This window comes from Gossypium hirsutum, chromosome A12 (assembly GCF_007990345.1).
Source record: "Gossypium hirsutum isolate 1008001.06 chromosome A12, Gossypium_hirsutum_v2.1, whole genome shotgun sequence".
Taxonomy (NCBI): domain Eukaryota; kingdom Viridiplantae; phylum Streptophyta; class Magnoliopsida; order Malvales; family Malvaceae; genus Gossypium; species Gossypium hirsutum.
In genome coordinates, this window is record NC_053435.1 from 3,592,005 (window position 1) to 3,614,969 (window position 22,965).

The window sequence follows — 22,965 nt, forward strand, 5'->3', positions numbered from 1 at the left end:
TCCATGATCGCTTGAGCCCATACTCGTAACGATTCGTGATACGAGAATAGTGAAGAAGGTCGTTCGATTGAAAGCCAAGAATGTCTAGGATCCATCTCGCTCGAAACACAAGTACTTTTCAGGAAAAGTTTATTGCTATAAATATTACAAACCGACTCATTTTTCAAAATTTTAAATTTCTGTTGTAATAGAAAACCATTTTTAAACTGGATTTTTTCCAACAATCTCTACCGACAATGTACCAAATAATTTCTCATATAATTTTTATTATACTTTTACATATTCTATAATTATATATAAAAAAACCCTAAATCTAATTTTCAGTGTCAGTCACGAATTCATTACTTATTTATTATTGTTGCTAAAACTTCTAAGAATAGAAAACCACAAAAAATCATGAGAGTTTAAGGTGAAATTGTGCTTTAGTTTGCCGCCTCTGGCACATTTCTGTCTGCCGCCTCTGGCAAGAAGTTTCCGGTTTTCTGTTGTTTCGCTTGGCTTTTTGTGATTTATATAGTCAGCGCATCTTGTATATCAGTCTTCTGCATTCTAAAGTAAGAAAGCATAGTGTGAGATTTACTTCTGCAATGACGAAAAACGAACTGGCTCAACTTTCAATTAATGAAGAAGAAGATAAAGTTATTCAAATACAACCAGATCTTAACAGAGAAAGAACGGGGGAGATTTTTCAACTTGTGGACTATTTTTTGACTGTTAGTATTATTCACTTTCCAGCAATGAAGAGTACTATGGTGAATCTGTGGCATCCGGTTCGGGGCGTTCAGATCCGAGATCTGGGAAAGAAAAGGTATTTGTTCCAATTTTTTTCATAAAATGGATCTAGAAAGAGTTATCAAGGGTTCTCCTTGGACCATTAATAATCTTTTGCTGCTTCTTTATAAATTGAATTGGGGAGAGGATCCACTACAAGTACCTTTATTTATGACTCCGTTTTGGGTACTGATATATTATGTACCTATTGGTTTATTTTCTGAAAGTTTAGTGGTGCAAAGGGGGAATTTTTTAGGGGCTTTTTTTGGAATATGATGGGTCAAACTTGGGTAAGGAAAATAGGAATTTCATGAGGATTAGAGTTTAAATTGATGTAAGGTACCCTTTAAAAAGAAAGAAACAGATTTCGTTCTATGAGAGACAGTCGTATGTTAATTTTAAATATGAATGGTTATCATTATTTTATTTTTTCTGTAAAAGATTGGGCCATGGCAACTGCTTTTGTGAAGCAAAGATGACACTCAGAGTAGAAGAAGCTGAAATGGGATGAGATTCATCCTTACGAGCTCAGTCTCGAAGAGCTTTAGTTATGACTAGCATATGGTTACAGGAGGATGAGGATGGAATAATGGGTGGAATTGGTGAAAATAATAGAGAAAGCAAGAGTGAGAAATGGACAATGGAAAATAAAAAGAGATGCATGAAGATAGTGGATCCAATTCTTAGCTTCAACTTAAAAGGGGGATCATCAAGTTCTAGTCAATGGCTGAAAACTATACTGACAAATCAGATTCATAATTTTATGGACCATGATTTGGAGGACACAACATTAATAAGTGAAGAGGGGAAGAAAAGATCTAGAGGAGAAATCAATGATTTTTCAAAAGATGATGAAATTAGTAAGATACTGTCCAGAAATAAGAGAATGTGGGAACAAAATTACCTATCATCGGTAGTTGCCAGAAGGCAAGCCGACCGAGTGCAATGAAAATCTTAAGTTGGAATGTCTGGGTAGACCACGGACAATACGGAGACTTCAGCACTCACTGAAGATATTTAATCCCTAAAAGTCTTCTTTATGGAGACTAAACTTTGCAAAAAATAGATGGACAGAGTTGGAAAGAGCTATGGTTTTGTAAATGGTATTAAAGTTAGTTCAGAAGGTACTAGAGGAGGATTGTGTTTGGGATGGAGAAACGATATTGATGTAAACCTTCAAAGTTTTTCCAAAAGTCATATTAATGTGATTGTGGAAGATACATAAATTAAGGACAAGTGACGATTTACGGGTTTCTATGGAACCCTATATGCTCAAGATAGAGAAAACTCTTGGGCTGTTCTGAATAATCTTTATCAAGTTGAAGATATTCCCTGGTCTGTATGCGAAGACTTTAATGAAATTATATATGGGTTCGAAAAAAAGGGTGGTCTGCCTAAAGATGAAAGAAGAATGGAATTGTTTCGAAAAGCATTAGAGGAATGTCAATTAAATGATGTAAGGTTTCCTGGCAGGTGGTTTACATGAGAGAGAGGAAATTTACCTGAAACAAATATACAAGAACGACTTGATAAGGGGTGGCCAATGTGAAATGGATGCTAATGTTTCCTAACATAAAAGTTCAACACCTGGTTCATTCTTTTTTTGATCATTGTCATCTCTTGGTTGTCACGAATAAAGAAAAGAATAGGCGAAAAGGAGATAATTTTAAATTCAAAGCTTGGTGGACATTAGAAGACTATTTTCATAAAGACGTCAAATATTTATGAGGACCGACAACAGGAGATTTATTGCAAAAGTTAGATTTCTTGAGAAAATGATTGAAAAGATGGGTTGGGCAATACGAAAGCATGGAAAATGGAGAAATGGGTATTAACAACAAAACTATCAAAATTAGTAGAAGTTGAAAGGGATGATATGAATTTGGCTGAGATGATTGACACAAAAATTCAGCTTAACTTTGAGAACAAAAAGGATGAATACTACTGGAAACAGAGGGCTCGATTGAACTGGTTGAAATATGGCGATAGGAACACAGCTTTTTTTCATAGCCATGCAAGCTTTTTTTCATAGCCATGCAACACAAAGACGGAGGAGAAATCAAATTAACAAGTTACAAAATGAAAGTGGAAGGGAAACAAAAGATGTTCAAGAAATGAAGGGTATTGCACGGGCTTATTTTAAGAATTTATTCATAACAAGGAGGACTACATTTAACGAGCATTTATTTTCAGGCATTAATCATTGTATTTTCGATGAAGATAATAGAAAGCTTGTAGCGCCATATAATGGAGGAAATTCGAGGGGCTCTGTTCAAAATGAGTTCTACAAAGGCATCAGGGGAAGACGGATTTGCAGCCCTATTTTATCAAAGATGTTGGGATATCATTGGGAATGATGTCATTTCTTTTTTCCTACATCTTTTGAATGGAGATATGGAGGTTAATAAACTCAACACATATTGTGCTTATCCCAAAAATCACCAACCCTTCTAATATGACTCATTTTCACCGATTAGTTTATGCAATGTTCTTTATGAACTACTAGCAAAGGCTATAGCAAACAGATTTAGAGGAGTTATTGATAAATGTATTGATGAGGCACAAAGTGCTTTTGTGCAAGGAAAACTTATAACTGATAATGTACTGGTGGCCTATGAAATTTTGCACTGGCTAAAGCAAAAGAAAGTGGGGAAAAAGAGATACATGGCAGTCAAGTTAGATATGAGTAAGGCTTAGGATAGAGTAGAATAGATTTTTGTTAGGGAAATTATGGGTCGAATGGGATTCACTCAAAAATAGATTGATTCTATTATGAAGTACATGTTTACTGTTTCTTATTCGGCTATGGTTAATGTAATATTGGAGAAATTTTTCATCCAACAAAGCGACTTAGGCAAGGTGATCCATTAAGCCAGTTTTTATTCCTGATATGTGGAGAAGGTCTATCATTCCTAATGAGATTGGAAATTAGAGAAGAATTCCTAAAAAAGTGTCAAGGTTAGTAGAAGTGGCCCGAAGGTGTCTCATTTATTATTTGCTGATGATTGCATATTGTTTGGAGAGGCAACAGGAAGGGGAGTCTGTACAATCAAGCAGATTTTACGGGAGTACAGAAACGGTTCAAGTCAGTGTGTAAACTTTGATAAATCAGCTGTTTTTTTTTAGTAGAAACACCCCAGAGGAAGATAGACAGTTAGTGGTTAATCAGCTAGGAGTTCGAAGTTCAAATGACTTGGAACGGTACTTAGGGCTACCGAGTCTAGTTGGTAGAAGGAAAAAATAATCTTTTCAAATTTTGAAAGACAAACTTAAACAACGTATCGGCAATTGGAGTATCAGATTACTGTCTCAAGGTGGAAAAGAGGTATTCATTAAAGCTGTTTTACAAGCTATACTAACGTACTCAATGGCCTGTTTTTTATTACCAAAATCATTATGTGAAGAAATGGAAGGTATTATTGCTAAATTTTGGTGGCAAAAGGGGCATGGGAAGAAGGGAATTCATTGGTGTTCTTGGAAAAACATATGTTTTTTAAAAGAAAATAGAGGTTTGGGTTTTCAGAATTTTTGCCAATTTAATGTTGCGTTATTAGCCAAGCAGGGATGGCGTCTTATTAAAAATCTGAATTCCTTATTAGCCAGAGTTCTCAAAGTAAAATATTTTCCGTAATCAAACTTTCTAAATGCACAGTTGGGATCTTTACCTTCATTTACCTAGAAGAGCATCTGGGCAGCAAAGGGGCTCATTCATGATGGTCTTTGCTGGAGAGTTGAACGAAGGACTGAGATATCCATATGGACAGATTGTTGGATTCCAAGGAGTGCAGCAATTGGTTGGCAACACAGAGAGGTAAATGGTGAAGTACAATTAGTTTCAGATTTAATTAATAGTACAAATAGAACTTGGAAACGAAAATTGATCAGTAATACCTTTCAACTGGACATAGTCCAAAAGATCTTGCAGATCCCTTTGGCAGAAGCAGACCATGCAGACTTCCAAGTGTGGAAAGAAAAACCTTAAGGGGATTTCTCAGTAAGAAGTGCCTATAAACTATTACAATATAACAGCTTGTATACTAATAGCTATTTATTACAACCCAAAACTAAAAATTTCCATCGAAAATTATGGGATTTACAGCTACCATCAAAAATTACAATAACAATATGGCGAATCTCTTGGAACTATTTCCTTTCATTAGCTAACCTAAGTTATAAGAAAGTGACCGCCAACGATAGATGTTCTCGGTGCAGTCTCAGAGAAGAAGATAGCAACCATATCTTTAGACAATGCCCTGCAATCAGTGAAATATGGCAAAGCATCAACCTCTCTTGGGCTATAATTCATATGAATCAAATTTTCTGGGAATGGTTAACCTGGGTTTTCGAAATGAGTACAAAAGAACAGTGTCAGATCTTTTGCTGCGCTCCATGGTTTATATGGAAACTCCCGGAACCAATATGTCCATGAAAGGAAAAACATTTCAGTTAGGGATATGGCACAGAAAATCAGTAGATACATAGCAGAATTGAAAGGGGTCCAAGAGAAAAAACTCACCTCTATTATCGAAAGAGCTCATGGTCAAACAGGGGTGATGGAGGGTATTACAGTACAGTTTGATGCAGCCTTCGACAAGAGAAATTCCAGATCGGCCTCAGGTTTAGTAGTTCGGGACCAGATGGGTGCTTTAAAAGCCTCAAAGACAGTTCTTCATGAAAATATTCCCTCCCTGTTTACAGCAGAAGCCCATGCAAGATTAGATGCTATCAAGTTAGTAATAGAAATAGGGTTAAAAACAACAAGAATAAAGGAGGACTCGAAAACAGTCATTAAAAAAATGCCAATCGACAGACTAAAAGAACCAATGTTCAAAAGGTTACTTTCGAGTTCATCCGTAGATTGGAGAATGTTCAAGCCCATAACCTAGCAAAAAAAGCTTTAGAAAAAAGAGAAGAATCATACCTGGTGGGGAAAATGATGATCCATAGAGCAATAGATCTGGAAGGAAGATGGAGGGAAAATTAGGATTGAAATCGTCTTGGGATGGAGAAGTGAGTAGTTAAAGATAACAAGTACATTGAAATCTTTGGGAAAGGTTATCTCTAAACAGGTGCAACTGATGGACATGAAAAGACGATGGAAGTAATAAATGGTCGGCCTGTTTGATTTGACTGGGAATTATCTTTTAGGTTTCCTTTTTTGTTTAATTTCTCTTTTGTTTAATAATCAATTTCTTGTTTGTTTTCACGAACGGGCTTAGCATAAAAAACAATAAGTATGCCCATTATAGTTTATTGTTTTTTTTAGTTATACGATTCTGAGCCCAAAAGAAAATTTTGGGTATTTGTTTTTTTAAATAATAGAAGCCAATGTGTTCTTTTATTATTATTATTGTTGTTGCTGTTGTTGTTGTTTGTTGTTTGTTGTTGTTGTTGTTAAAACTTCTAAAATTTTAGTTATCAACCTTTCCTAGTTGGGTTTTTTTTTTTTGCTGTAATTGCACATTAAGGGTTGTAAAATACAAATAATTTAACATATGATTATGTTCAATGAAAATTGAGAGTGATTAATTCAAGGTTTAATTAGATTTTTAATAAACATTTATAATTTGTAGATTTTACAAATTATTTTTTAGATCAATATATTAATGAAGATTTGAAGTATAATTAAAAAATTTTAAAATTGTCAAATAGTGTCTAAAAAACCGTAAAATAAAGATAATTTTATCTAATTAAAGTTGAAAAGTTCAAATTCAAAGACCATTTTGTCTAAATAAAATCCAAAAGCTTAAAGCCCAAAAAGAATATGGAAACCTAGAACTTGAACCGAATTGATTTAGTATGAAACGATAATAATCGGTTTCTTATATCCATCGGTTCAATTTTTGTTTGCAAAATTGAACAACCAAATACACTGGTTCGGTTAAAAAACTGAAAAACTAAAACAATCTTATCCCTAAATATTATTCAAATAACTGATCAAAGAGTACAATTTTTGTTTTTTAAAATTTACAAGTAAAATTATAATTACAAATAATACATATTTGAATTAATTATAATTAGAATCTTGCTGAGTATAATTAGATTAATATCGTAATATATGCAAAACCAAACTAGAATAGTTCTAAAGACTGCAATCAGATTAATAATCTAATTATTAATCTAAAATAATCTAAAAACAACATACATAATTTACAAAAGGTGAGAGTCGAAATTGATAAATCAATATCCTGGAGCCTTAGCTTTTGCTAACATTACCCCTAATTGGCAACTTTATATTTGAAAATAACATATTTTTTTAAAAATAACATTTAATAACTTTATATTTGAAAGGTAAAATCTATAACCCTTTGTATTTCTAATATATTTTATAGGAAACGAATGTTAAAATTACACTTGAAGTTTGATGGAATACGTAAAGTGCAGAGATACTCAGGGCCAAAAAACTTTTGTATTGAAAAATTTTAAATTGAATTTTTTTTTTGAAGAGTTAAAAAGAGAAGTTTAACTATTTGAAGTGAAGGATTAAAACTCGAATCTATCTTTGAATTTATCATATGAAAATTTGATTTTAATTTTGATTTGCTGACAAGAGTATTATGTTATAAGCATAAGAATTTAAATTCGATTTCAAGCAATTATATCATACTGCCGTAATTAACATTACATAGGCTTAGAAAAAGAGAGAAACAGATTATATATAATCTTTCAATTATTCAACAAATTAGAAACAGAAAACTGAAAAATGGTGTTCCACTGCCTGGAGGAAACTGCTACTAGATTGCTTAAAAAAAGTAATACTAAACCTACATTACCCTCACCCTATATTTTCTGTATCCGTGTATGGTATATACCCATAAATGGTCCTCCAAATATAAACATATACATGTTGGATACATACACGAACCAAATACTAATGACGTGGAGTCAGAGTAACATAGAACTAAACCAAACCATACAACTTGAACTATTGGTAACATATTATAGACCAGACTATAAATCGTTGCTACTTAAATCATGTCCTGTTTTCAGGAGATACGGAGCCATTCAAAATACTATAGTTGGAGAAGAGAAGAAAGAATGTGTCATCCATTACTTCACAGAGGAAGTCAATGGCTTGCCTCGCCCCATGGTGAAACCCTTGGTTCCATCTGGCATTCTGGGGCCCTTAGAAATCTGTTTTGCAGATGCTTCACACTGGGATGCGTTGCTAGATTGAGGAGATAATGCATGCTTGTTGTTTTGAACACGCCCACGCCCTTTTCCTCGCCCTTTGGCCCTTCCTTTTTTGGATCCCGTTGCAGTATCCTCAGACTACCAATAGCAGCCAAATATCAATTCTCTAATGCTAAACGGTTGAATAAACATTCTTTAATGTGCTTACATTGTTCTCAGTTGATTCAGTAGTATTGTTTGGCTGAGAAGAATCGTCAGAGGTTTCATTAAGTAATGAATCATCCTCGTCCAGTATCCCATCGAATTCTGATTTTCTAGTTTTCAAAACAGATTTGGGCTGCATTTTTTTTGTTTCAATATAAATGCTTAAAGATCATAAAGTAAAAAAGCACAAATATTGAGAAAACGTAGTTTAGTATACCGTGAGTCCAAGCAGCAACCTTACTCTCAGACCCTTTCTCCAATTCCCTTCATCATTTAACTTCTCAACCTGAACCAATATATATATATATATATAAGCAACACTAACTACAATCTTATTTCAAGTATATGAACAAGTAACTACTAGGATTTGCAACGGGACAGGACAACTAGTCAATTTCTCGGGAAAGGACAGCCTTTATCTAAAATTGCTCTTAACCTAATCCTCCAAATCTATATACCTAGTAAGGTGCTTTTGGTGACATGCTTTTCTTTTCTTTTACATTTTCGAAAAATGGTTAAATTTTAGTTTTGATCCATCTATTATGTCTAAATTTGATACTTAATTTATATACTTTATTTTTTAACATAATTTAATCATATATTTTTATAATATTATTAATACCATTAACTTTTTTAATCAAAATATTACTTGATTCTATATCATTTAAATACCTTAACGCAACATTTAGTACGATGGAAAATAGTTGCTTTTCTTGAGAATTTAATTAGTTGGAAAGTGATTCCAACATTTGGTATATCAAATTTTATTTACTTTCCTTAGAGTCTAACTTTCCCTTAAGAATTACTTTCCCATAAACATGACAACATGATTTTCATGATAAAAGGTAGAAATGTTATTTTCTCATGTAGATGGGAAAGTTAGAAAAATTATTAAGACAAAATTAACCTTATTTTATATTGGTTTAAGATATTAATCTATTAAAAAACATTTAAAAAAAAGTTATTGCGTTCTTCCTTTGTCCTCCTACTTAATTCTCTTTATTACTTCAACGAATTCTTCGCAAGTATTATATATACAAGTTTTTTTAATTTATTCCCAAATAAGTTTTATATATACACAATTTTATATATGCATGTAAGATAAATTTGAAATAATTTTATTTTCAATTAACAATATAATTTAAAATTTAAAATTTATTATTAAATATTTAATTAACACCAAATGCTACATAAGAGTCTACAGATGGCTTTGTATATTTTTTAGGTTTATGTTGTTTTTTATACAAGACAATGGTTAAATTTCAATGTTGGTCCCTAGATTATGTTGAAACTTGAGATTTAACCTATATACTTTGTTCTAGATATAATTTAGTCTCTTTACTTTTATAATATTATCAGTAAATCTAAATAGTTAATATTTTTAATTATTTCAATCAAAATGCTAACGACAATTTTTCTTAAGAACATAAAAAAATTTATGAATCATAGTGAGTTAAAGTGGGTATTTTTAAGAAAAAAAATTCTAATTAATTTTTTTAATGTTATTTTTATTGTTACATCAACTAGTATTTTTTCTTTTTAATTTTCAAAATGTAAAAATAGATTTTGATAAAGTATATATTTTTTGAAAATTGGAGAAGGAGAATAAATTATGGTGATAGCATTGGACTAAGAAGGTGTTGATTTTAGCAGTGCAATAACTTACCGCTTTCTCAGCGATGTGAGGTGAATCATACTCCACAAGTGCATGTAGCTTAAAGACAAGGGAAAGAGAAAAGGAATGAACAAGGGATAAATATTGTGTAACCCATCTTTTAAACCCCATCTTCATACTTCATACCTTGTTACGGTTAAAAAAATCGGTTTTAGATTTGGAAGAATTGGATTCCTGGGGATGACATATTCGGATATTCTTCACACTGTATCATCATACCATTAGTATCTGCTGCAACACAACATACTACAAAACTGAAATAGAAATGTGATTAGAAACAACCTCCCTACTACATTAAAAATTTTGTCCAGGTTCTGATGAGAATGATCTTCAGGCAAATTCTCTACAATAACAGTACGAGCCTGCAAGCAAAAATAAGTTAATCCACTTGAGTAATTTAAGAAAATCTAAAGTCCCCCATATATTTTACCTGCACTTCCTCTCTGTCCTTTTCAGTGAAAGGGTGTTTACGTCTAACCTTCTTACCATCTGCACTCACAACCTTTCAGGCACATAAAAAGAAAAAGACTATTACATCAATGAAACTCAAGCTTTTCTGTCTGAAAAGAACAATGAGACTGAACAAATTACAAGCTTTGTAGAGGACCGAAGTGCTTGAGCCAGCAACTGGTTGGCATTGACGAGGGACTTGATTTTCTTTGTGGAAGCAATAAAAGATATGGGCACTAGAAAAATAGCCATTACATTTTAGTGGAAATTTGTTTTACATTGAAAACAAGAACAAACTGTTGGCAAGCACCAGAAATTTGTTTACCATATCCCTCAGGATCTTTACTTATTTGCTTTGACAATGATTCATTTGCTAGAAGGCTCATGTCACTTAACTGGTACTCCACCTGTTTTATACACACAAATCCCATCATGCTTGAACTTAATGAATCAAAAGATTAGACAAGGAAATCAGAAATGGGACCTGTTTGATGATCTTGACGCGGAGATCATCTGTGAGCACATTCTTGGAAGAACAATGGGGTATGGAGATATTAGGATTAGAGATCAAACAAGCAGCACGTTCTTGATCACCAACTAAGAACCAATCAGAGGAGCCAGCCGCAGCAGCAGCACCACCAAGGTAGTGGAAACAAGGGTAATAATAACCCGAAATGGGGATTTGGGTATGCGATCTGGGCACGAACTCCTGTGCATGCGCATTGAATTTGAAAGAAACACCGTTGTTGCTACCACCACCACTACTACTACTGCTACAGCTGGTATTTGTTGTTACAGATGTTACCATGGCACCTTTGGCTTCAAACTTTTCTTGGGGTTCTTCAGGTTTTTCCTCGGCTTCAGCTTGTGCTTGTGCCATTGCTATTTGTTACTTTTTGATCTCAGGCTTTTCTATTTGGTTTGGGTTAATGTGTGTGAAACATGGATTTGATGTGTTGTCTCTCATTGTCTCCTGAAGTTTAGTAACTGTAAGTTTGATATGGGAATGAAATCCACCACGTTTGGCGCCCACTTACGGATAGAGAGAGGATTTCTTACAAATTACCGTTCTTTTAGTTGTTTGACCGTTTTTTCAAGGTTTAGAGTTTGCCACCACCACCCCCATCCCCTCTTTCTTTTCTCTCCCACTTTTTTCTTTTCCTTTCTTAATTTGCCATATGCCTAAATTATTAACTACTCCTTCAACTCTTTTACTTTTTTAATTAAATCCTGAATGAGGGATTACGGATTTACTTAAGTTAGAATTTTAATTTCTTTTTTATGTCTAATAAATATAGGACTTAATTAGATAAAATGATCAACTTCAAGCATAATTTATTATTTTAATCTAATCTAAATTTATCACGGTCTTGTCATCAATTCGAAATTAGTATCGAGTTAATTTGTGATACCATCTCAATCAACAACATTATTAATATAATACTAGAAACTCTACCACGCACATATGCATTTAGAACACATATTTGTGTTTAAAAATGATATACAATAAATAATCAAATGTATGATTTGAAACTAATTAATAATAATACATGAAACATGTACTATATTAAAAATAAAAAATTAGATTAAATTGTAAGTAAAATAAAATTTAAAACACATGAATACATCGAATGAAGATTGCCAAACGAATACAATTATTTATCACAGTGTTGTCATCAATCCTAAATTGGAGTCGAGTTAATTTGTAACACCATCTCAATTAACAATATTATTAATATATACAATTAATGGAGGTAATAAAGTATCCTCAAATCAAATAATTTAAATTAAATGCGAAGTGATATTAAAGTAATTTTCCTAACTGAGTTGGGACTAAGCTGATGGGTAAAGGCTGTATAAATAATATAGATATACAATTGATGAAAGTAGTAAAATGTGATAATAAAATTTAAATGTATATTCTTAAGTGATAAATTGAAGGTTGCTAACCTAATTAGCATGGGTTCAAATCTTATTATACGTATATTTTTATTATTTTTTAAAATAAAATTAAAAAAGTTAAAGTACCCTTAAATAATATAATTTATTTTAAATGTGAAGGGAACTCAATTAATGATGACATTAATTCAGTAAAAAACTTTATAAATAGTAAATATAAATAATATATACAATAGATGGAAGTAATAAAATATGCATATTAAAACTTTAATGTACAAAAATAGCAAAATAGAACTTTTGTTATGTGATAAAATGAAGGTTTTGCTAACCCTAAAAGAAGAAATCCGAATTTGGCAGGGAGAAGGCAAAATGGGCTTAACAAAGGGCAGCCCAACTTAAGCCTGCAAAGATGGCTTTAATCCATACCAATATTATAATATTAGGGGTTGAAGTAGATTTAGACCCTCCATATTAGTTAAAGAGGTTAAATACTAGATTATGAAATGGGGAGGAGAAAAAAGTAAAAACATATATATTTAAAAGGGTATACTTGATGGTATAATTTTTTAAAATTTTATGAATAGGGTTAAAAGTTTGTCACATTATTTATAAAGTTTAAAAACTTTAACTGATAGTATACCAAATAGTTTCTTGTGCTAAAAATGTAACTATACACACAAATTTCAAGTAGAAAGTTGATTTAAAAATTCAAAATCAAATTTATTGATAATTGTGAATAAAAAAGTTATAACCTCTAGAAACTTCTTGAATATAAAGAAAATATCATTTGATTCTTCTATTCGATTTGACTTTAATCCAAGGGTTGTCTGACTTTATCTTGGATTGATGTGGATTGCTTCAAGTGTTGTGTTAACTTGTTCTTGAAATGGGTTTGGACATCCTTTCTTTAATTAATTTGGATCGAAAGGTTGTTTTCTTCATAAACAACTTTTGGCATCTTCTCTATGGTTGAATTGGATCGAAAGACAACTTTTCTTCAAAATGACTATGGTGTTCATCAGAATTTTTTTAAAATTCTTCAACTTCTTTAAAGAATTCTAAAGAGATCTTCTGAGCTTCTTGAACTTGTGAATATTTTGAATGGCGAGAAAGGCTTCTTGAACTTGTGAATATATTGAATAGTAAGAAAAGATTGTATGAAACTGTGATCCCAAATCATCCCTATGCCTTTCCAATAGAAGAATGACAAATCAGATTTTTTCTCTTGATTTTCAGCTTTTCCGATAAGGATGATGTGGAATCTAGTTTCATACAATCCATTCTCATTGAATAGCTTGGGATGACCCCTTTTTATGGAGCCAATCACATGAATAAGACAGAGTTCTAATAGAATTTAAATGTTTCATTTGATTATTCTACAAGAACTTAACTTTTTTATTTATTATTTGTCTCTTATTAATTTAATTAATTAAAGATAAAATAATCATTTGATATTATCAATTAATTAGTTTATTTTAATTAGTAATAATACAAAATTTTTAATATATATCTTTTAATTAATTTAAATTAATTAAAAAGTAATTATGACATAGATATGATGTCATCACTTTCACCACGATAATTTTGACTTGACACATGACACTTTGCAACAAGCATTTCTAAATCATCATTCTAATGGCCTCAACCTTATTACTAGAAATTGAGAAAAAAAAGTTCAAAATCTTTTTATTCAATTTTCAGTTACTATCAATAAAGTGAAAAGTGAGACACAAATAATTGACTCTTTGCAATGAAGTCCATGCATGAGTAATTAAGCAAACTCTCAAACAATAACTCCTCAGAAATTGTTTAAATTTACCCCTTTCATCTAAATACGATTGATGAACATCCCTCATCACAACAATTTTTTTTCATAATAATTACATTTAGCCTTTCTTAAACCCCCATCGGTGACAATCTTAGTGAAATGAGATGATTTTTCTTTTTTCACCATTCTCATTTGTTTGGCTTGAAGCTTCACTTGTCAAATTTTCAAAATATGTTGAAGTAGGTGTAACACTATCCTCAACAAATATTAGTTCACTAGATAGCTACAAACATAAATTTGATATAACAAATTAATCAACATAGCATTCAAAATTCAAAATTACAATGGTAAAATAACAATTTTAATTTGAAGTTGACATTTTTTTTAGAGACAACAAAAAGGGGGGAAAGTACCTATTTACTTATACAAAAAATATATAGTTCAAATTTAGAGTTTTTTAAAATATTAATTAATATATATGTATATCATTATCAAGAAATTGATATATTTGTTGGAAAAGGAATTAGTTTATGATAACTGTTGAAGCTGAAGTTCAAAAAAGAGATTGAGAGATTTGTGATATCCCAAAATAAAGATGAAAAAAGAAATAAAGTTGTTGAGTTGAAAAATCAAAAGAATGTTCTCATAATATATATTGGGCCCATCTAATGCATTCATCTATTTATAATATATTATTATTAATTTCTGTTAATCAATTAATTATTCAATTTTGAATTGAATTAATCAAAAATCAAAATTTTAAAAAATCTTTAATCGATCCTAATCAAATTAGATTCAGTAGATTTATATATAGGTCAATATATTATAAATAGGTCAGTATATTATATAAGCCAGTCAATTAGTAACTTTGATGAATTGGCTCGCCAATTTCAATGGCATCATTTCTCCAATATTACTACTAAGTCGCAACAAATGGCCCAATACGACGATGCCAGAGTAAACAACTAACAATTCCAAGTGGTCGATCTAATAATGCACAATCCAAAAGCTGGTATCCTCGTAAGACAATAAGGAAAAATGGTTGCTATAATTGGGAAGAGCCCTACGAGGTTAATAGATAAATAAGGTATAGTGCATTTTGGATACCTAACCTATCCCTAAGACATGGAATGTCAAACATATGAACAAGTATTACATATAATCTCAACAACCAACTAGGCAAGTAAGAATATGAATGATATTGTCTTTTTTGTAAAAATCTAAAATGTTTCTAAAAAAGTCACCAAACTGGACAATCTCAATTCTAATGGCCTTTTGTGGGCCTCAATTTTCACTTAAAGAACCCTTATAAAGCCCTAAAAAGCCTACAGGATAAGCTTTTCAAGAGCCCTAATGTTTGGAAAAACTTTTTAAGGCTCCAATGCCCCAATCAAACGAGGCCTCTTAAGGCCCCAATGCCTTTTTTGGTGTACGCCTTCTGAGGGTCTGAATGTCACACTCGAAGAAGCTTCTTAAGGCTTTAATGCACCATTAGATAAGGCCTTTTAAAGCCTCAACTCACTAATAAATGACTATTAGTAATTGGGGCTCAATAAAGCCTCTTAATAATCCAATGCCTTAATGGGCAAGGCTTCAATGTCGACTATAACATAGGCCTTTTGAAAGCCTTAATGCCATACTTGGAAAAATATCTTAAGGCTTTAATGCCCCCATCAAATAAGGTCTCTTAAGGGCCAAAATCATTATTAAACGATTATCGACAAAACAGTTTTTCAAAGTTTCAATGACCTTCTAAGGGCCATAATACCATGCTTAGCATAGCCTCTTAAGGCTATAATACCCCCATCAAATGAGGCATTTTAAAGCCTCAAATACGGCCTTCCAAAGTGTAACACCCAACCGATAGGTCAGACGACTAGCCCTTCAAGATTTCAACTATTAGCGTTTGCAAAATAACTTAATAATCCTTCAACAGTTCCATAATGTGTTGCCGTGAAATCAAAAAACAAACTTTTGATAATATTAATCTTTTATAAAAACCTATCAATTTAGCCTTGTGTCTAATTACAATTCGAACTAAGTTTAAAGAGTTCTTATCTATATACAAAAACATGAGTTTAAGCCTACAAGTTGCCCCGATATCTACACATGTTACAAAACGAAAGATGACATGCTCATGCTAGACTTTGAAGACTCTGGCTTAGTTCCCTTTCTCCTATGAACAACAATTTAGAATACATAAAATAGAGGAGAGAAACATGGTAAGTTCATAAAGAACTTAGTGAGTTCTATAAGAAGAATACTTCCCTTTTTGTTTCAAAATTAAGATTTCGCCACAAATTTCGCTTAGACAAAACTTGTGCATTCATATTTTGCAGCTTATGCTTGGGCTTGAACAACACAGAGGCACAATACATAATGTATGAGAATTCATCCTGTGAAAGATCATGAAGTATATATTCTTTTCGTACAGAATTGTTGCATATAATCTTAGCAAAAAACCCATCAAGTGGAGAGATTCATTTGGATTAACTTGGTGGACAATCCTGTAGACTTTTAAGTGCGGATTTCTAGATGCAGATTTTTATATGCGAACTCGTAAAAGAAAATTCATAGATGTAGAGAATTCATACATGTGAATTCATAGTAGAAAATTCATAGATATGGCAGACTCATACATGTGGATTCATAGATATAGTGAACTTATACATACAAATTCATAGATATGGCAAACTCATACAAGCGGATTCATAGATATAGTAAACTCATACATGCTAATTCATAGATATGGCGAAATCATACATGCGGACTATGTCACGGACTTCGTATGGTGAAGTCCCACATATAACTGATGCAGGTCTCAAGGCACAATTTCACTTTGATAGAAAACTTAAAGAACAAGTCCGGCAGACTTTCATAACTTTCATATTTCATGGTCATGGACTTGCTTATGAATGTGAGGCTTTAAGCCTTAGACTCCTAACCACCTATAAACGAGTTATTGTTTATAGTAAAAATATAACACCAAAAATATAATAATTGAGAACGACGGTGCCCAAAAATGCACGAGTCAAATTGTAATATAGCTTGTACAACAAAATACCTAGAAGTATTTCGAGAATTGTACCCAAGGAAATATGGAATAAATTATGAAAACTTTTTTACAATAATAAGTCTAAGCGGTAGTAATTAATCCTAAATTATAATAAACCATAAAAGAGATAATTGAAATAAAAATAAATAATTAAGAAAAATAAACAAACAAATTAAATCAATAAACTAATCAAGAAGATTAACTCGTTTTAGGGTTTGTAACTAACTTCAGATTAAGATTTTAGGGTGGATTAGCTATCGATTAACCACTTATTACCTCCCAGCCTCTAATTAACTGGTTGATTGGTTGACACTTATCTCCCGATCTCACTTTCTCAACCAGGATAAATTACGATTTACTCTGTTCGGCTTATCTCCTGTCCTCGTCTAGCCTATGGTAACTTCCTAAGGTTGTCAACCTAGCAATTTAATCACACGTAATTCATACCAAATAATCCCTCTCGGGAAACCCTAAATCCTCTATTAATCACATCCCCATCCACTTTATAAAGCTTTATTCGACAACTAGGTGGAGAGGCAAGTTATACCCCTGCGCCACAACACTTCCCTCCCCCCCCCTTCCCCCTCCACATGGCACTTACACCCCCAACAAAGCAGTCATGGCAAGCGACAAATCTCTCAAAGCTATCACATTAGATTAGCATAACGGCTTGAAGCAAGATACCTAACTAAGGTGATGTTGCTCTTCGCATCTAACACGATGTGAACTGCCATCTCAATAACAACTCTCTACACCTCTCGTAGTGTAAACCACCATCATTGATCACTTAAATCTTTGTGTTGAAATACCTTTTTTTTAAGTAAAAAAAAATCTTGGACACCGAAGATTTGTTTATAAAATAAAACATTTCACTTTAGATTACATTATAATTGAACTCAATGTTGTTTCCTCAAGCCTGGACAAGGTAAATAATGTTAATGATGATTACAACTCAGTAAAAAAAAAACACTATCGATTTCCTAGCTGGTTAGAATTCAAAGTAATATTCTGTTAAGCTGGTGTTCTTGGGGTTTGCTTTTTGTCACCAAATACTTCCCTTTCCAGTTAAAACTTGCATCATTATGCTTTCTCAAGGATCATAACCTATAGCTGGCCTTTCAAGGAATCTTTGATATGAATAGTTTCCCTTTGTGGGACCTAAAACAAATGCATGCATGTAATTTTGTTAAGCTTTGCCATGTGAGACTGAAGGTAGCTTAATGTGCATATATTCAATCCGTTGTCTTCTTCTCTAAAAAAAAATTAAGTAATATATTGTAGTACTTATTTTGTATTTCTAAATGTTATCAATTAATCCATCCCCTAACAATATATGAATATAAATGCCTTAGTTAACCCTGTTTAGAAAGGAAATTTAATGACTAACTTCCATCATTTCCATTCTCTCCTACCAAACCTATTAATACCATATATAAATTACCTGATAAATGTCTCAGATTCTTTTGGTTTTTCATTTCTAATATTGAATATGAAGTTATATATATGATAGTGGAGCTCTCTTTGTAGGGTCCATTTAATTATACATTGTCGACAAGATTCTCTCTATTATTTTGGGGGTGAGAGGGACTCTTTTGTCTTGATCCTTTAGATAAACATTCCAAGTGATTGTGTTTTATAGTGGGATATGAGTGGCTTAGGTAAATAAACAAAACACCTTGGCCCTTGGGTGTTTTTGAACAGTTTGACTAATTAAGACCATGTTTTGGGGCCACACCCATATAATTACATGATCAGCTGCTTCAAACTATGCATTAATAATTTAACGCCTTTACAAATCATACATGTTTTTCACGTAATTTCTCAAAACATAAGTTAAAATTACCGTGTTGGTAACTATATAAAATAAATTACCATACAGGGTAAAAGAAATTGTTATTTTAATTTATGGCAGTCAGCACCCAATTATTGATTAAAAGCTAGGTTAATCAACAAGTAAATATATATATTTATGGCAGAAATTGAGTAATAGCTACAAGTTTTTATCGGCATGAAACTTGTGTTTGCCAAACAGTCTTGCAATTTGAGAATTTTGGTCACTTTGCAAAAAATCTGGAAGAATATGCCAACCACTTGTCTTATCTTTTCAGAAGAAGAAAAAAAGTGCATTTTAGAATAATTTTGAAACATATTTTGTACGTAACCATAAGACACAAGTAAGGGAATATTAACCCTAAAATCTTATTCCCAATATAAGTTGGGATCTTCCATTTTCTCATTGTATTCACCAAATCACACAAATTAATAAAGGTTAACAAATGTTGTCTATCCTTATAGTAATTTATATTATGAATATGAATATATAGATACATTTAAAAGAAGTATGATTTACTATATATATATATGTATTTTTTTAAAGGTTGATCATATGAAACAACCTAACAAAACCCCAGACTGGTGATGCAATCTCTCGTATCAAATATGAAAAGCCACCTGTGGTGGCATTTACCAAGCCTTCATCTTTCTCCTTAAGAAAACACTCTCTCAAACAAGTCTCGAGTAAAAAAAGGACAAACTTCAAAAGGACCAGACACATGAATCAATTGTCTATGGCTTAAGTTAGGATTAGGAAAGCCTTCTCAGACAAAAAGAATACTGCAAAACAAAAGCGACTTTTGACAACAAACTTCTAAAACCTCAAAACAGTATCAAAAGCACTAGCACAACAGAGGTTCAATGTAATAGAGCAAGTAAAGGAGAAGCTAAGCTTTATGATATCGGAATACTGCAGTGCTCATATTTCTTCCAATGGTGAAAACATGGATGATATATAATTGGAATTCTTGTACTGGTTTCGGAAGAAAACCAAAAAAAATAAACTTGATTCGATATTGAAGGAAAGCTAATCCTGCAAAATTTTCACAGCCTCTCATTTCTCAACATCCTTCTCCTTTTATGTATAATATAGTAATAGTGTATTGTAATTTTTATGATCGCCAACTCCTCCCATGTATACTTTATATCTGCAAAATTCATGGTGGATAAACACTCTATACATCATCTTTCCCAGGTTTGTGAATATGGCTTTTCCAGCTATAGCTTTCAGATTTTGCATCTTCATCATCTTCCATGCTGTCACCTCCCGGATTGGAGGTCCCCCCGGTGTTTGTGGCTAGCTGGAGAGGTCCTTGAGGAGAGCCAGACTGGGAACTGCTCCCCTTCGAGGATTCTCCGTACTGATCCTGGGACATCCACAAACCACTCCCCAAAACAACAACTGATTGATTCGCGGGACTGGTTGTGGAAGCTGGAAGTCTTCTCGTGTGAAGTCGGTATTTCTGGAAAAGTCACAGGAAAATTCTCCCGTCAAATATTCATCCATAAAAAACCTTCATATAACCATTAATCCTGGAAAATATTAAGACACCAAACATTCTCTTTTTTCCTTTCATGAGATCAAACCACCAAGAAAAAAATATATAAATCTAAGAACCAACCTGCAAATGACTCTTAACTTCATCATTGGTCAAGCCATCTACTTGCATAAGTTCTCTAATCTGCTTTGGAGTGGCCACTGCAAAAAGTTTAAGAATTTTGATTCAGAAACTTTGAAGTAAAATTATCAAAGAGTGAATTGCCATGGAAAAAGAACACTTCAATCCAATGATCCCAACAGAATCATACAGATATTACTTAGCCAGATTTGAATCTATACTTTCCACCTCTAAAAATATAACCAGACTGAGAGATAAATGAACCAAAAATCGCTACAAACAAGTGCTGTTTCTAGCAAATATAATCTTCCCATTGACCAAACTTCTAAATTCTCATCTAAGATGACTAGAACAATATATAATCCAACTCAAGACAGGGAAAAGAAGATCTAAGAACAACAAAATCCAAATTGTCACAATCTAAGTACATTACCAATGGAACCTCATTTGCTCACCTTGAGAGCCTCCTAATTGCTGCAAGGCATTGACAAACCGGCGATGCAACTCAGGTGACCAGCACCTCCTTTGCTTCCTAGCAGTCTGTTGTTGTTGTTGTTGCTGCTGCTGCTGGTGATGGGACAGCGGCTGTGGTACAGAGCGAAAAGTGGACTGAGCATTGGGGGCAGAAGAAGAAACTGCTCTGCTACAACTTGTCCTAGACCCCGTAGAACATGATTCCTCTTTCAGATTCTTGATTCCAGGAGTCAAAAGCGTTAATCCATGAACCGGTATCTCCTCTTTCTCTTCTTTCCTCACTGCAAAACCCAAATTCATCTTGAATGGCGTAAAGGCTGTTGCTGTTCCCCTGTTTTTACATCCTTGAGATGAATCTCCGTCCTTTCTCTGTTGCAAAACAAACAAATAATATTCAATTTTTAGCACTGTTATTTCATTATAGACTACAATTCTTTAGCTTAAATGTGGTTCAATCTTCTCTTTACTTTGAGGTACCTTAGAATCTAGTTTGTGACTAATGGAACTATAATCATCATCAGTGTTCCAAAGCTGAACAGAACTCATCCAATTTTTCTTGTCCTTATTATTATTGCAGTTGTTGTTGTTAGAATCTTTTTCTTTTTTGTTGGTGATTAAGGCACCATCTTCTTCACTTTGATTATTCTCCTTCTTGTTCTTCAATGGAATGAACTCTTCTAAAACTGGTTCAACATTTCTTGACATACATTGCACTGACTCCTCTTTTAAAGCTACAATGGCTGCAATCAAACAGAAAATCAAATTTACATTTGATAGATTAATTAGAGTCCCAAAACAACAAAAACCCAAGTTATAGAACCGATCAGAAAACCAAAAACAAAGCTAAAGACAAACGTTTTTCAATTGAAACTCGCAACCGAGAGCTGGGTTTTTTTCTTTAAAAAAAAAGGGAAATCAAAAGAGAACCCATTAACAAGGGGGAAAAAAGGGGTGTGATTTATATGGATTGAAGAAACGAACCATCGTTGAGAAGGAGCATGCAAAGAGGAAGTTCACGTTTAAAAGCATCGATCTTTCTCATTTCTTCTTCCAATCTTTTAACAAAAGCATCGAGTTTTGAAACCTTATCAGGAACGTTGCCGATTAGTGAAACCTCCTTGAGAAAAGTACTGATCGTTTTGGGTACAAAAGTGGGTCTAAAATCCAAGCTCAGTTCTGGGGGAACCGAACCCATTTCTTATCCTTCTGGGTTTTCCTCTCACAAGCCTACCCTTTTGCTTCCTATGGTTTATTTTTCCTTCTGATTCCTTTATGGTATCTGTTGAAGCTGAGAGAAAAGGAGGTGAAATGAGAAAGGAAGTGGCGAGATCTATGAATGAATATATAGAGAGAGGGTAAAGGGAGCTATTTCTTAATTAAATTGCTTTATTTATATATTTCGAAATAATGAGATGTACGTGAAGAGTGAGAGAGAAGTGATTGTTGTTTGGGGAGAGAGAAACTGAAGGAAAACAAAATTTGGGTTGCTTGGAGAGGGAGTCGGGTGAGAAAAGGGAAATGGAAATTAAGAAGGCGAAGATTCTGTTTGCGGTTTTTGAGTTATAAAGTCACTTTCGCGTCGTCGCATATCCTATCTCTCACTCACTCTTTTCTCCGAGTTCACTCACCTTTCCTTTTTCCTAATTCTCTCTTTTAAGCCTTTTATTTCATTTTTTGCAATATATCTATATATCTAGTCTTGAAGAGGTTAATTCTAGCTTTATTCCAAATCCCAAATTTAATTTTATTTTAAAATCAATTTATCTTATATTTTCTTCAAATTAATTATATAGATATAAAAATCATGTCTAAAACTAACCATAATCTCTTTAATTTCGTGGTTTAAGTCCCATTTTAAATATCAATTTCTTTCATTATTCTAAAATTTAATTTCTATATTTAATTTGGTTAAAAATATGTTATAAGTTCGTGTATTCTTTAAAAATTTGGAATCTAATCTATATACTTTTATTTTTAGGGATTTAGTCCTTTGACTTTTTAGATGTAAAAAATTAAGTTCAACTGTTAACACTGTTAAAATTATTTTGTTAATTATAAGTTCATTACTATGTCTCTTTTTAGT

General features: G+C 32.6%; 2 protein-coding genes and 1 long non-coding RNA gene across 4 annotated transcripts; all 3 read right to left on the reverse strand.

Moving 5' to 3' along the window:
- Window positions 1-330: 330 nt before the first annotated feature.
- Window positions 331-5,978, reverse strand: LOC107931846 (uncharacterized). 2 transcript variants are annotated; one of them, XR_001693310.2, is made up of 5 exons: window positions 5,693-5,978; window positions 5,288-5,459; window positions 4,663-5,176; window positions 4,437-4,514; window positions 331-549 (listed from the first exon to the last, which is right to left on the reverse strand). It is a non-coding gene; the product is annotated as an uncharacterized lncRNA (long non-coding RNA). The 2 variants fall into 2 exon arrangements; XR_001693311.2 differs by having other exon boundaries at window positions 331-582; window positions 5,693-5,930.
- Window positions 5,979-7,406: 1,428 nt separating this feature from the next.
- Window positions 7,407-11,215, reverse strand: LOC107931836 (la-related protein 6C). Its single transcript, XM_016863795.2, has 10 exons — window positions 10,719-11,215; window positions 10,560-10,641; window positions 10,376-10,470; window positions 10,215-10,286; window positions 10,067-10,146; window positions 9,911-9,989; window positions 9,776-9,823; window positions 8,327-8,395; window positions 8,114-8,242; window positions 7,407-8,043 (listed from the first exon to the last, which is right to left on the reverse strand). Exons 1-10 carry the CDS (start codon window positions 11,112-11,114, stop codon window positions 7,822-7,824), a joined length of 1,272 nt encoding a protein of 423 aa, XP_016719284.2. The 5' UTR covers window positions 11,115-11,215; the 3' UTR covers window positions 7,407-7,821.
- Window positions 11,216-19,689: 8,474 nt separating this feature from the next.
- On the reverse strand, window positions 19,690-22,413 carry LOC107931827 (transcription factor HHO6). The gene is made up of 5 exons (XM_016863785.2): window positions 21,864-22,413; window positions 21,360-21,622; window positions 20,864-21,251; window positions 20,412-20,488; window positions 19,690-20,252 (listed from the first exon to the last, which is right to left on the reverse strand). The coding sequence occupies exons 1-5, from the start codon at window positions 22,075-22,077 to the stop codon at window positions 19,965-19,967; spliced, it is 1,230 nt and encodes a 409-aa protein (XP_016719274.1). The 5' UTR covers window positions 22,078-22,413; the 3' UTR covers window positions 19,690-19,964.
- Window positions 22,414-22,965: the final 552 nt, after the last annotated feature.

Excerpts from the sequence above, each read along its gene's own strand:
- LOC107931827 (XM_016863785.2), bottom strand. The coding sequence starts at position 22,077 with ATGGGTTCGGTTCCCCCAGAACTGAGCTTGGATTTTAGACCCACTTTT. Across the intron at positions 21,252-21,359 it reads GTCACAAACTAGATTCTAAG|AGAAAGGACGGAGATTCATC; the intron begins GTACCTCAAAGT and ends GTTTTGCAACAG. Across the intron at positions 20,253-20,411 it reads AAGTTAAGAGTCATTTGCAG|AAATACCGACTTCACACGAG; the intron begins GTTGGTTCTTAG and ends TGACTTTTCCAG.
- LOC107931836 (XM_016863795.2), bottom strand. The coding sequence starts at position 11,114 with ATGGCACAAGCACAAGCTGAAGCCGAGGAAAAACCTGAAGAACCCCAA. Across the intron at positions 10,147-10,214 it reads AGGACAGAGAGGAAGTGCAG|GCTCGTACTGTTATTGTAGA; the intron begins GTAAAATATATG and ends TTTTGCTTGCAG. Across the intron at positions 8,243-8,326 it reads GGTTGCTGCTTGGACTCACG|CCCAAATCTGTTTTGAAAAC; the intron begins GTATACTAAACT and ends AAAAAAATGCAG.